The sequence below is a fragment of the Ambystoma mexicanum genome, chromosome 5q (assembly GCF_040938575.1).
Source record: "Ambystoma mexicanum isolate Mex_15411 chromosome 5q, UKY_AmexF1_1, whole genome shotgun sequence".
Taxonomy (NCBI): domain Eukaryota; kingdom Metazoa; phylum Chordata; class Amphibia; order Caudata; family Ambystomatidae; genus Ambystoma; species Ambystoma mexicanum.
In genome coordinates, this window is record NC_090933.1 from 1,371,763,476 (window position 1) to 1,371,778,859 (window position 15,384).

General features: G+C 54.7%; 1 protein-coding gene across 1 annotated transcript in view; it reads left to right on the forward strand.

Annotated features, from left to right (window-relative positions):
- Positions 1-15,384, forward strand: part of LOC138498172 (E3 ubiquitin-protein ligase TRIM69-like) — a 171,806-nt gene that overhangs the window by 127,826 nt on the left and 28,596 nt on the right. Inside the window, exon 4 of the mRNA XM_069622057.1 lies at positions 2,912-2,944. Coding sequence (XP_069478158.1) covers positions 2,912-2,944 — 33 coding nt within the window. The remainder of the gene's footprint in view (positions 1-2,911; positions 2,945-15,384) is intronic.

The following is a 15,384-nucleotide window of genomic DNA, read 5'->3' on the forward strand; positions in this document are numbered from 1 at the left end:
TCCCCTGAGGGAGCACTTGGCAGGACCTCGCACTGTGTCCCTGAGGGTGCACTTGGCAGGACCTCGCACTGTGTCCCCTGAGTGTGCACTTGGCAGGACCTCGCACTGTGTCCCTGAGGGGTGCACTTGGCAGGACCTCGCACTGTGTCCATGAGGGAGCACTTGGCAGGACCTCGCACTGTGTCCCCTGCAGGACCTCGCACTGTGTCCCCTGAGGGTGAACTTGGCAGGACCTTGCACTGTGTCCCTGAGGGTGCACTTGGCAGGACCTCACACTGTGTCCCCTGAGGGTGCACTTGGCAGGACCTCGCACTGTGTCCCTGAGGGGTGCACTTGGCAGGACCGCGCAATGTGTCCCCTGAAGGTGCACTTGGCAGGACCTCGCACTGTGTCCCTGAGGGAGCACTTGGCAGGACCTCGCACTGTGTCCCCTGCAGTACCTCGCACTGTGTCCCCTGAGGGTGCACTTGGCAGGACCTCGCACTGTGTCCCCTGAGGTGCACTTGGGAGCACTTGGCAGGACCTCGCACTGTGTCCCCTGAGGGAGCACTTGGCAGGACCTCGCACTGTGTCCCTGAGGGTGCACTTGGCAGGACCTCGCACTGTGTCCCTGAGGGAGCACTTTGCAGGACCTCGCACTGTGTCCCTGAGGGTGCACTTGGCAGGACCTCGCACTGTGTCCCTGCGGGTGCACTTGGCAGGACCTCGCACTGTGTCCCCTGAGGGTGCACTTGGCAGGACCTCGCACTGTGTCCCTGAGGGTGCACTTGGCAGGACCTCGCACTGTGTCCCCTGAGGGTGCACTTGGCAGGACCTCGCACTGTGTCCCTGAGGGTGCACTTGGCAGGACCTCGCACTGTGTCCCCTGAGGGTGCACTTGCCAGGACCTCCCACTGTGTCCTCTGAGGGAGCACTTAGCAGGACCTCGCACTGTGTCCCCTGAGGGTGCACTTGGCAGGACCTTGCACTGTGTCCCTGAGGGTGCACTTAGCAGGACCTCGCACTGTGTCCCCTGAGGGCGCACTTGGCAGGACCTCGCACTGTGTCCCTGAGGGTGCACTTGGCAGGACCTCGCACTGTGTCCCTGAGGGCGCACTTGGCAGGACCTCCCACTGTGACCCCTGAGGTTGGAAGGACCTCGCACTGTGTCCCTGAGGGTGCACTTGGCAGGACCTCGCACTGTGTCCCCTGAGGGTGCACTTGGAAGGACCTCGCACTGTGTCCCCTGAGGGTGCACGTGGCAGGACCTCGCACTGTGCCCCTAAGGGTGCACTTGGCAGGACCTCACACTGTGTCCCCTGAGGGTGCACTTGGCAGGACCTAGCACTGTGTCCCTGAGGGTGCACTTGGCAGGACCGCGCACTGTGTCCCCTGAGGGTGCACTTGGCAGGACCTAACACTGTGTCCCTGAGGGTGCACTTGGCAGGACGTCGCACTGTGTCCCCTGAGGGTGCACTTGGCAGGACCTCGCACTGTGTCCCCTGAGGGAGCACTTGGCAGGACCTCGCACTGTGTCCCCTGAGGGTGCACTTGGCAGGACCTCGCAATGTGTCCCTGAGGGTGCACTTGGCAGGACCTCGCACTGTGTCCCCTGAGGGAGCACTTGGCAGGACCTCGCACTGTGTCCCCTGAGGGAGCACTTGGCAGGACCTCGCACTGTGTCCCCTGAGGGAGCACTTGGCAGGACCTCGCACTGTGTCCCTGAGGGTGCACTTGGGGTGCACTTGCCCTCAGCGGCCTCACATCTCCATCACTCTCGCATCCTGCTCACCCTGGGGACTTTGACCCCCCAGACCGATCCACTGTGTGCAGTCTTAGCAGGTTGGCTCCTGCTGTCCCATTCCTTCAGAGGTTCCTTGTCTTAGATTTAATTTATAAGGGCTTTGTGTGTAAATGTATGATCCTAGAAGCCTTGGTGTATGAGTCCACGTGGTTCCACTCGTGCCTATTATTTCTTCCGCTGGTCTCTCTCCTCATCTTTATGCTCTTTCTATCACTCTCTCTTTCTCTTCTACACTCTACTCTCGCTTCCTGTCTTCTTGCTGCCCAGTCCTGGATGTCGGCCCATTCTCTCCTCTAAATCCCTGCACGAGTGGAGTGCTTCTCTTTCCTGCCCCAGCTCTGCCGCCTTCTCTTTGAGTTCCTTTCCCCCTCCTCTCTTCCCACCTTTCGGGCTGTTATTCTTGACGCATCTCTTGCTTTTGCCCCTCATCTTTCGGCTCTGTCCTGTGGGTTTGATCCCTCTCAGTCGTTTCTTCTCTAGTCTGCTCCCTGTGTTATTGCCCCTCTCCTTTACTGGCTCTTCCTGTCACTCATCTCTCCCCTCTTTGTTCCGTTTGCCATTCTTTCTTCATGCTCCCGTCACTCCGTCCCCTTGCCCCTTCTTCTCTTCAATGGCTCCAGGGTCTTGCCCCCACTACCTCTCCACTCTCCTCTCTTTTCATGTCCCACTTCGCCCTCTCCATTTCCAGTCCCATCTTCTTCTTGTAGTCCCTCGCCCCCCTTGTACCAGTTCCCGCTCTCACTCGTTTTATCTCTTGGCCCCAAAGCACTGGAACACGTTTCCTCTGACCATTCAATCCCTGGCCTCTCTTCCGGCCCTCCACTGTCATCTTACATCTCGTCTCCTCACTGGTTAATGTCCTTTTTTAACTTTGTTTTTCAAATTCTGTTTTACATCACAAGGCCTAGTAAGATCGTTTGTCTTCTCCCCACTCTGTCTTCCCTCCCATGTCTTGTAGCGCCTAGAAACACTTGTGTGCAGGCGCGTTATAAATACCCAATCATATCACATCACATCATTAATTGGACCGCGTGTTACATCTATACAGCGCCTTAGCGCAATAAACAAAGGTTATGGAATCATGAATGATAAAACAGCTCTTCTCTTGCATTCCTTTCGTTTCTGCAGCAAGCCGGAAGCTGGATCCAACCTCCTTCAAAGGTACGTTTTTCGTACGTCTTTTTTTCATATGGTTTAATGTATTTATTTAATAGTTTACAAGCACAAGCTACTTAACAAAACAGCAACATCAGCACAAGCGTTCACAATTGCAAGTTGGCTGGACTGAGTAAACACAGCTGAAATGGTCGAGTTATAGGAAAACCAATTGAAATGGAGTATATCAGATTTTCGAGCACATACCAAGGTATGCAACACAGGAGATTGTGAAGGCTATGTTAGGTTCTCTTATGACTGCCATCTGCACATTGTTTAGAAGTCATCACGAGGATAAACAGCCCCCTTTAGCGGCCTGTCACACTGTAAATCCTGCATTACTTTGGAATTCTGGCGCCTGTCAATGAAAAGAATGGGGTGATAATTGCAGCCCGCAAAGGGTTACTGAAAAGGGGCCACTAGGAACCCCGCTGCACTATTCCCAGGCTCTAGGGACCCTGCTGCACTATTACCGAGCCACTAGGAACCCCGCTGCACTATTCCCAGGCTCTAGGGACCCCGCTGCACTATTACCGAGCCACTAGGAACCCCGCTGCACTATTCCCGAGCCACTAGGAACCCTGCTGCACTATTCCTGGGCCACTAGGAACCCCGGTGCAATATTCCCAGGCCTCTAGGAACCCTGCTGCACTATTACCCAGCCTCTAGGAACCCTCCTGCACTATTCCCGGACCACTAGGAACCCAACTGCACTATTCCCGGGCCCCTAGGAACCCTGCTTCACTATTCCCAGGCCTCTAGGAGCTCTGATGCATGTTTACCGGGCCACTAGGAACCCTGCTGCACTATTCCTGGGCCACTAGGAACCCCGGTGCAATATTCCCACGCCTCTAGGAACCCTGCTGCACTATTACCCAGCCTCTAGGAACCCTGCTGCACTATTCCCGGGCCACTAGGAACCCAACTGCACTATTCCCAGGCCCCTAGGAACCCTGCTTCACTATTCCCAGGCCTCTAGGAGCCCTGCTGCACGTTTAGCGGGCGACTAGGAACCCCGCTGCACTATTCCCGAGCCACTAGGAGCCCCGGTGCACTATTCCTGAGCCACTAGGAACCACGCTGCACTATTCCCGGGCCACTAGGTACCCTGCGGCACTATTCCTGGGCCACTAGGAACCCCGCTGCACTATTCCCAGGCTTCTAGGAACCCTGCTGCACTATTCCCGGCCACTAGGAACCCTGCTTTACTATTCCCGGGCCGCTAGAAACCCCGGTGCACTATTCCCGGGCCACTAGGAACCCTGGCGCACTATTCCCAGGCCACTAGGAACCCTGCTGCACAATTCCCTGGCCTGTAGGAACCCTGCTGCAATATTCCCAGGTCACTAGGAACCCCGGCGCACTATTCCAAGGCCACTAGGAACCCCGCTGCACTGTTCCCGAGCCACTAGGAACCCTGCTGCACTATTCCTGGGCCACTAGGAACCCCAGTGCAATATTCCCAGGCCTCTAGGAACCCTGCTGCATTATTACCCAGCCTCTAGGAACCCTGCTGCACTATTCCCAGGCCCCTAGGAACCCTGCTTCACTATTCCCAGGCCTCTAGGAGCCCTGCTGCACGTTTATTGGGCCACTAGGAACCCTGCTGCACTATTCCCAAGCCACTAGAAGCCCCGGTTCACTATTCCTGAGCCACTAGGAACCACGCTGCACTATTCCCAGGCCACTAGGAACCCCGCTGCACTATTCCTGGGCCACTAGGAACCCCGCTGCACTATTCCCAGGCTTCTATGAACCCTGCTGCACTATTCCCGGCCACTAGGAACCCTACTTTGCTATTCCCAGGCCGCTAGAAACCCCGGTGCACTATTCCTGGGCCACTAGGAACCCTGGTGCACTATTCCTGGGCCACTAGGAACCCCGGCGCACTATTCCCAGGCCACTAGGAACCCTGCTGCACAATTCCCGGGCCTGTAGGAACCCTGCTGCACTATTCCCGGGCCACTAGGAACCCCGCTGCACTATTCCTGGGCCTCTAGGAACCCTGCTAAACTATTGCCGGCCACTAGAAACCCTGCTTTACTATTCCCAGGCCACTAGGAACCCCAGCGCACTATTCCAAGGCCACTAGGAGCCCCGCTGCACTATTACCCAGCCACTAGGAACCCTGCTGCACAATTCCTGGGCCACTAGGAGCCCCAGTGCACTATTCCCAGGCCACTAGGAATGCCGGTGCACTATTCCCAAGCCACTAGGAACCCCACTGCACTTTTCCTGGGCCACTAGGAACCCTGCTGCACAATTCCTGGGCCACTAGGAACCCCGAGTGCATTATTCCTGTGCAACTAGGAACCCTGCTGCAATATTCCCAGGCAACTAGGAACTCTGCTGCACTATTCCCGAGCCACTAGGAACCCTGCTGCAATATTCCCAGGCCACTAGGAACCCTGCTGCACTATTCCCGAGCCACTAGGAACCCTGCTGCAATATTCCCAGGCCACTAGGAACCCCACTGCACTATTCCCGGGCCACTAGGATCCCCGGCGCACTATTCCCTGGCCACTAGGAACCCTGGTGCACTATTCCCGGGCCACTAGGAACCCTGCTGCACTATTCCCGGGCCACTAGGAACCCTGCTGCACTATTCCCCAGCCACTAGGAATCCCACTGCACTATTCTTGGGCCTCTAGGAACCCCGGTGCACTATTCCTGGGCCACTAGGAACCCCGGTGCACTATTCCTGGGCCACTAGGAACCCCGCTGCACTATTCCCGGCCACTAGGAACCCCGCTGCCCTATTCCCGGACCACTAGGAATCCCAGCGCATTATTCCAAGGCCACTAGGAACCCTGCTGCACTAATCTTGGGCCACTAGGAACCCCAGTGCACTATTCCCGGGCCACTAGGAACCCTGCTTTAATATTCCCAGGCCTCTAGAAACCCTGCTGCACTATTCCCGGCCACTAGGAACCCTGCTTTACTATTCCCGAGCCACTAGGAACCCCGCTGCAATATTCCCAGGCCACTAGGAACCCCGCTGCACTATTCCCGGGCCACTAGGATCCCCGGCGCATTATTCCCGGGCCACTAGGAACCCTGCTGCACTATTCTCCAGCCACTAGGAATCCCACTGCACTATTCTTGGGCCACTAGGAACCCCGGTGCACTATTCCTGGGCCACTAGGAACCCCGGTGCACTATTCCCAGGCCACTAGGAACCCCACTGCATTATTCCCAGGCCACTAGGAATGCCGGTGCACTATTCCCGAGCCACTAGGAACGCCACTGCACTATTCCTGGGCCACTAGGAACCCTGCTGCACAATTCCTGGGCCACTAGGAACCCCGAGTGCATTATTCCTGTGCAACTAGGAACCCTGCTGCAATATTCCCAGGCCACTAGGAACCCTGCTGCACTATTCCCAGGCCACTAGGAACTCTGTGCAGGATTCCTGGGCCACTAGGAACCCCAGTGCACTATTCTCCTGCCACTAGGAACCCTGCTGCACTATTTCTGAGCCACTGGGAACCCCGTTGCACTATTCCCGTGCCACCAAGAACCCTTCAGCACTATTCCCCGGCCACTAGGAACCCCAGTGCACTATTCCCGGGCCACTAGGAACCCCGCTGCAACATTCCCGGGCCACTAGGAACCCTGCTGCAATATTCCTGGGCCACTAGGAACTCCAGTGCACTATTCCCAGGACACTAGGAACCCCGGTGCACTATTCCCAGGCCACTAGGAACCCTGCTGCAATATTCCCAGGCAACTAGGAACCCTGCTGCAATATTCCCGGGTCACTAGGAACCCTGCTGCAATATTCCTGGGCCACTAGGAAGCGTGCTGCAATATTCCTGGGCCACTAGGAACCCCAGTGAACTATTCCCGGGCCACTAGGAACCCTGCTGCAATATTCCTGGGCCACTAGGAACCCTGCTGCACTACTCCCGGGTCACTAGGAACCCTGCTGCAATATTCCTGGGCCACTAGGAACCCTTCTGCAATATTCCTGGGCCACTAGGAACCCTGCTTCAATATTCCCAGGCCACTGGGAACTCCACTGCACTATTCCCAGGCCACTAGGAACCCTGCTGCAATATTCCCAGGCCACTAGGGACCCTGCTGCTCTGCTCCCAGGACACTAGGAACCCTGCTGCAATATTCCTGGGCCACTAGGAACCCCGGCGCACTATTCCCGGGCCACTAGGAACCCTGCTGCACAATTCCCGGGCCTGTAGGAACCCTGCTGCACTATTCCCGGGCCACTAGGAACCCCGCTGCACTATTCCTGGGCCTCTAGGAACCCTGCTAAACTATTGCCGGCCACTAGAAACCCTGCTTTACTATTCCCAGGCCACTAGGAACCCCAGCGCACTATTCCAAGGCCACTAGGAGCCCCGCTGCACTATTACCCAGCCACTAGGAACCCTGCTGCACAATTCCTGGGCCACTAGGAGCCCCAGTGCACTATTCCCAGGCCACTAGGAATGCCGGTGCACTATTCCCAAGCCACTAGGAACCCCACTGCACTTTTCCTGGGCCACTAGGAACCCTGCTGCACAATTCCTGGGCCACTAGGAACCCCGAGTGCATTATTCCTGTGCAACTAGGAAACCTGCTGCAATATTCCCAGGCAACTAGGAACCCTGCTGCACTATTCCCGAGCCACTAGGAACCCTGCTGCAATATTCCCAGGCCACTAGGAACCCTGCTGCACTATTCCCGAGCCACTAGGAACCCTGCTGCAATATTCCCAGGCCACTAGGAACCCCACTGCACTATTCCCGGGCCACTAGGATCCCCGGCGCACTATTCCCTGGCCACTAGGAACCCTGGTGCACTATTCCCGGGCCACTAGGAACCCTGCTGCACTATTCCCGGGCCACTAGGAACCCTGCTGCACTATTCCCCAGCCACTAGGAATCCCACTGCACTATTCTTGGGCCTCTAGGAACCCCGGTGCACTATTCCTGGGCCACTAGGAACCCCGGTGCACTATTCCTGGGCCACTAGGAACCCCGCTGCACTATTCCCGGCCACTAGGAACCCCGCTGCCCTATTCCCGGACCACTAGGAATCCCAGCGCATTATTCCAAGGCCACTAGGAACCCTGCTGCACTAATCTTGGGCCACTAGGAACCCCAGTGCACTATTCCCGGGCCACTAGGAACCCTGCTTTAATATTCCCAGGCCTCTAGAAACCCTGCTGCACTATTCCCGGCCACTAGGAACCCTGCTTTACTATTCTCGAGCCACTAGGAACCCCGCTGCAATATTCCCAGGCCACTAGGAACCCCGCTGCACTATTCCCGGGCCACTAGGATCCCCGGCGCATTATTCCCGGGCCACTAGGAACCCTGCTGCACTATTCTCCAGCCACTAGGAATCCCACTGCACTATTCTTGGGCCACTAGGAACCCCGGTGCACTATTCCTGGGCCACTAGGAACCCCGGTGCACTATTCCCAGGCCACTAGGAACCCCACTGCACTATTCCCAGGCCACTAGGAATGCCGGTGCACTATTCCCGAGCCACTAGGAACGCCACTGCACTATTCCTGGGCCACTAGGAACCCTGCTGCACAATTCCTGGGCCACTAGGAACCCCGAGTGCATTATTCCTGTGCAACTAGGAACCCTGCTGCAATATTCCCAGGCCACTAGGAACCCTGCTGCACTATTCCCAGGCCACTAGGAACTCTGTGCAGGATTCCTGGGCCACTAGGAACCCCAGTGCACTATTCTCCTGCCACTAGGAACCCTGCTGCACTATTTCTGGGCCACTGGGAACCCCGTTGCACTATTCCCGTGCCACCAAGAACCCTTCAGCACTATTCCCCGGCCACTAGGAACCCCAGTGCACTATTCCCGGGCCACTAGGAACCCCGCTGCAACATTCCCGGGCCACTAGGAACCCTGCTGCAATATTCCTGGGCCACTAGAAACCCCAGTGCACTATTCCCAGGCCACTAGGAACCCTGCTGCAATATTCCCAGGCAACTAGGAACCCTGCTGCAATATTCCCGGGTCACTAGGAACCCTGCTGCAATATTCCTGGGCCACTAGGAAGCGTGCTGCAATATTCCTGGGCCACTAGGAACCCCAGTGAACTATTCCCGGGCCACTAGGAACCCTGCTGCAATATTCCTGGGCCACTAGGAACCCTGCTGCACTACTCCCGGGTCACTAGGAACCCTGCTGCAATATTCCTGGGCCACTAGGAACCCTTCTGCAATATTCCTGGGCCACTAGGAACCCTGCTTCAATATTCCCAGGCCACTGGGAACTCCACTGCACTATTCCCAGGCCACTAGGAACCCTGCTGCAATATTCCCAGGCCACTAGGGACCCTGCTGCTCTGCTCCCAGGACACTAGGAACCCTGCTGCAATATTCCTGGGCCACTAGGAATCCCAGGGCACTATTCTGGGGCCACTAGGAACCCCAGTGCACTTTTCCTGGGCCACTAGGAGCCCCGGCGCATTAATTCCGGGCCACTAGGAACCCTGCTGCACTATTCCCGAGCCACTAGGAACCCCACTGCACTATTCCCAGGCCACTAAGAACCCTGCTGCACTATTCCCAGGCCACTAGGAACTCCAGTGCACTATTACCGGGCCACTAGGAACCCCGCTGCAATATTCCCGGGCCACTTGGAACCCCGCTGCACTATTCCTGGGCCACTAGGTACTCCGCTTCACTGTTCCCGAGCCACTAGGAACCCCACTGCACTATTCCCGGGTCACTAGGAACTCTGCTGCAATAATCCTGGCCCACTAGGAACCCTTCTGCAATATTCCCGGGCCACTAGGAACCCTGCTGCAATATTCCCAGGCTACTAGGAACCCCGCTGCAATAGTCCCAGGCCACTAGGAACCCCACTGCACTATTCCCGGGTCACTAGGAACTCTGCTGCAATATTCCTGGCCCACTAGGAACTCTTCTGCAATATTCCCGGGCCACTAGGAACCCTGCTGCAATATTCCCAGGCTACTAGGAACCCCGCTGCAATAGTCCCAGGCCACTAGGAACCCTGCTGCAATATTCCCAGGCCACACTCTCACACAGTTGACTCCTTCCATGGGAATTAGGCCTTCTGTTGCACAAACCAATCAGCCTGCAGCCAATCAACGCTTGCAACAAAGAGACTATGCTATAAAAATCCCAAGATATTTATTTGGGTATATTATTTCAGGAGACTTTTAAACCAACCATTCATGTAAACATCATATTTCTTTTGGACAGAGTAGCAGACTGGTCGAGGACATCCTCTTTGCCTTTTTAGGTTCTATAGACTTGTAGCACCCATAATGAAGGTGCTCCTTTGGATCTGTTTGGCTACAAAGATGTTGGGCAACCTTATAGCTCTAGAATCACTCAAAAGCCATGAAAGACAAGATTGACATCAAGGCATGGCCACTGCGCACGCACGCATGACCACCATGCACTCACGCACGCCCACCATGCACTCATGCATGACCACCGCGCACTCACGCACACCCACCACTCACTCATGCATGACCACCGCGCACTCACGCACACCCACCACTCACTCATGCATGACCACCGCGCACTCACGCACACCCAACACTCACTCATGCATGACCACCGCGCACTCACGCACACCCACCACTCACTCATGCATGACCACCGTGCACTCACGCACACCCACCATGCACACATGCATGACCACCGCGCACTCACGCACACCCACCTCTCACTCATGCATGACCACCGCGCACTCACGCACACCCACCACTCACTCATGCATGACCACCGCGCACTCACGCACACCCACCACTCACTCATGCATGACCACCGCGCACTCACGCACACCCACCACCCACTCATGCATGACCACCGCGCACTCACGCACACCCACCACTCACTCATGCATGACCACCGCGCACTCACGCACACCCACCACTCACTCATGCATGACCACCGCGCACTCCGCGTGGCAGCTTCTGTTCCTTGCATTTCATATTTCATTCCAGAAGTCAGTCTAGGTCCTACCAGCTGTGCATTCAGTCGCGCCCACAGCGCTCCACCTCTCCCAGATGTGCACGGTGTGGAACAGGGCTTTTCATGTGTTTATTGAGTCTGTTGTTGGTTTATTAACTGTTGACAAACCTTTGTATACATGTTTTCTTTAGTGCCGTACGATTAATACCTAAAATGTCAAGAAGCCATGAAGTGACTCATTGAGTGTCATACAAACCTATAAAAGTAAACATGCACATGCATGGTGCAGGGGACTGAAGAGCTGCCCACCTGAACTTTAGGCTTTGCTTTGAGAAGTCTCGACTTTTCCACCTCTGACTTCATTCTTTCTAGCTATTTTGTATCTTTATGCTACTGTTTAAAGTGTGGACCTCGCTCGAGAACAGCGGAGCGCTGTTCAGCGTCTGAGTAGTCCGCCTCGAGAACAGCGGAGCACTGTCCAGAGTCTGAGTAGTCCACCAGCGTCTGAGTACTCCGCCTCGAGAACAGCAGAGCGCTGTCCAGCATCTGAGTAGTCCGCCTCGAGAACAGCAGAGCACTGTCCAGAGTCTGAGTAGTCCACCAGTGTCTGAGTAGTCCGCCTCGAGAACAGCGGAGCGCTGTTCAGCATCTGAGTAGTCCGCCTCGAGAACAGCGGAGCACTGTCCAGAGTCTGAGTAGTCCACCAGCGTCTGAGTAGTCCGCCTCGAGAACAGCAGAGCGCTGTCCAGCGTCTGAGTAGTCCGCCTCGAGAACAGCGGAGCACTGTCCAGAGTCTGAGTAGTCCACCCGTGTCTGAGTAGTCCGCCTCGAGAACAGCGGAGCACTGTCCAGAGTCTGAGTAGTCCACCGGCGTCTGAGTAGTCCGCCTCGAGAACAGCGGAGCGCTGTTCAGTGTCTGAGTAGTCCGCCTCAAGAACAGTGGAGCACTGTCCAGAGTCTGAGTAGTCCACCGGCATCTGAGTACTCCGCCTCGAGAAGAGCAGAGCGCTGTCCAGCATCTGAATAGTCCACCTCGAGAACAGCGGAGCACTGTCCAGAGTCTGAGTAGTCCACCAGTGTCTGAGTAGTCCGCCTCGAGAACAGCGGAGCGCTGTTCAGCATCTGAGTAGTCCGCCTCGAGAACAGCGGAGCGCTGTTCAGCATCTGAGTAGTCCGCCTCGAGAACAGCGGAGCACTGTCCAGAGTCTGAGTAGTCCACCAGCGTCTGAGTAGTCCGCCTCGAGAACAGCAGAGCGCTGTCCAGCGTCTGAGTAGTCCGCCTCGAGAACAGCAGAGCACTGTCCAGAGTCTGAGTAGTCCACCAGCGTCTGAGTAGTCCGCCTCGAGAACAGCGGAGCACTGTCCAGAGTCTGAGTAGTCCACCAGCGTCTGAGTAGTCCGCCTCGAGAACAGCAGAGCGCTGTCAAGTGTCTGAGTAGTCCACCAGCGTCTGAGTAGTCTGCCTCGAGAACAGCAGAGCGCTGTCCAGCATCTGAGTAGTCGGATTTTGTGCTGGCATCTGGCAAAAGTAACGCTGTGAGTTGTGCTCTGTGTGACAATCACTGCATCCATTGGTATCACTCCTTGATCAGCTGTTGTTGGAAAATCCACGTTTGAGAGATTTGCAAAACTGGGGAATTGTTGGAGCATTCCGAGGTGTACCTGGATCTAGTCTTAGTGGTTGAGTGCAAGACGGTTGGTCGACTTGCTGCACGAGGCGCGTGTGCCAGCAGATATTGAACTGGGCTACAGAAGCTTGTGGCGATGCACCGCCTGCACTGTAGGGGCTGCACGTTGGTATTACCGGAGTCACTTGGCATCACCCATTCAGATGAGGGATCCCATTGATCTGTGTACAGGATGGCAATAACTGAACACTGGAGAAAGGCAAAGTGGCCCTTGACAGCCATCTTTCCTTCTAATATCCCTCTGCTCATTCATGTGGTCAATGCGGTCAAAGCACTAAACAATGCTGCCCCTAGCTACCTTGTAGACAGAATACATAGAAGAACGTCTGCTAGACCCACGAGAGCCAGCAACGCAAACTGCCTTATTCATCATAGCCTGATTCAGACTCACAAAGATTGGCGGTAATAGCTTTCCTGTGAAGGATTCCAAACTTTGGAACTCACTCAGAGTAGATCAACCGTACGCTCACTTCAGAAGTAACTACGTCAACATTGCTCTACTGAATTACCCTCCCTGAGGCTGTCTCTACCTAGCCCTACTACATTGCAACATTTGCCTTGATGTCCTACTTCTACATAACCTGCTCAATTTTGACACTTGTATTTATGTCCTATGCCTTCTGCGACCTTATCTGTATATATGTATGTCTTATTAGACCATACTTGCAACGTTTATGATCATTCTTGTAACTATGTAAGCTTTGCATTTTCTTATTGCTGTGCCCTGTTACCCCTGGGTCTGGTGCGCATTATAAATAAATGAACAATGTCTCTTTCACTACAAGTCTTATTCCATCCTTTCTTAAGCATGTGCTGGTGGTGCCCCTGGATCTGCCTGCCTCAGCTACTTTTCACCCTATCCCTCTTCTCCATTTCCTAATTAAATGTTTGGAATCCTTGGTGTGTCCTCTTCTTAGCTCTGTTCTCCTTCTTTGACCCCATATCTCCTCCTTCCTTTTCTCCTTCTTTGACCCCTTCCAGTCCGGCTTGTGTCTGGGGCGAGGGACGGAGAGCATGCTGATCTCCGTGGTCGACACCCTCATGTCAGTACAAGACCAGGGCCGTGTGGGAGCTCTTATTCCGTCGGACCTCTCTGCCCCCTCCGACACAGTTGACCACGCAGTCCTGAAAATCTTGTGTAAAGAAGGAAGGATGGCCTCACCCCAATCTTACATAAAGTACTTCCTTGTGTCCCATCTCACTTTCATGCCCCTGTGGTTGCTTCTCTCGCACTGTCCCCTCTTGATTGTTGTAATTATCTGTTCCTTTGCCAACCCTTGTATTTGATAAACCAGCTTCAGCTCCTTCAGAATGCTGCAGCTTGACTTGTTTCTGTGTCCCCTAGGACAGTGCACATATCTCTGTGACTTGTTTCTGCGTCCCCTAGCACAGTGCACATCTCTGTGTGACTTGTCTCTGCATCCCCTAGGACAGTGCACATCTCTCTGTGACTTGTCTCTGCTTCCCCTAGGACAGTGCACATCTCTCTGTGACTTGTTTCTGCATCCCCTAGGACAGTGCACATCTCTCTGTGACTTGTCTCTGCTTCCCCTAGGACAGTGCACATCTCTCTGTGACTTGTCTCTGCACCACCTAGGACAGTGCACATCTCTGTGCGACTTGTCTCTGCTTCCCCTAGGACAGTACACATCTCTCTGTGACTGGCCTCTGCATCCCCTAGGACAGTGCACATCTCCCCGTGACTTGTCTCTGCGTGCCCAGGACAGTGCACATCTCTCTGTGACTTGTTTCTGCGTCCCCTAGGACAGTGCACATCTCTCTGTGACTTGTCTCTGCTTCCCCTACGACAGTGCACATCTCTCTGTGACTTGTCTCTGCATCCCCTAGGAGAGTGCACATCTCTCTGTGACTTGTCTCTGCTTCCCCTAGGACAGTGCACATCTCTCTGTGACTTGTTTCTGCGTCCCCTAGGACAGTGCACATCTCTCTGTGACTTGTCTCTGCACCCCCTAGGACAGTGCACATCTCTCCGTGACTTGTCTCTACGTGTTAATTTCAAAGACCTCTGCCTTGTACACTGTGCTGTACATTGTGAAGTGCTGAATACTTGCAAACTGAATTCCGCTGGCATGTTCCTTCCCAGCCTGACACTCAGATGAGGCCAGGCTTGTGTCAGTCCTGCACTTTAGATATATGTGTAGAGTTGGGTGCTCCTTCTCTGTGGTGGCGAGTGAACTCTGGAACTCTCTTCCCTGCACCCTCCAGTACAGACGTGCACTCAAAGCCCACCTGTTCAGAGGTCCCCTTGTTCTTGCTGTTCCTCTCTCTTAGCAACATGTTGCCTATACATTCCAATAACATAACATAACATAACATAACATAACATGAATGGCACTATCTCTAAGATTTTTGGCTATTCAGTGAGCAGGACTGAGGGGACTTTCGGGAGATGGAATAAGGTGCACGAGGAACCACAAGGGACACTCCACACAGAGGGGATGCAGGAATAAACTGCACCTCCATGTGGAGAGGCCTGGTCACCTGGGGTTCACGTGCTAGAACTTTGGCTGTGCATTGGGAACTCTACCGGCAGCATGTATGCACATGCTCACAGGAGTTTATGATTGAGTGATGGGAACATGTGCATGTGGGGTTCTAGTGAGCAGGTGAATGTCTGTGTTAGGGAGAGTTCGCAAAATGTGCTCATTTCCCTTACCTTTTGAGACCACCAGCAACTTTGATGGATTTCTAGGATTTTATTTTTCTACCTGGGAAGAGTTTGAGCCTTTTTTCCCACTCTTCCATGTATTCTGATGTGTGTTTTACTTTTGTGTTCTTTGGTTATGAAGTTTTAAAACAACTCCATGGGCACC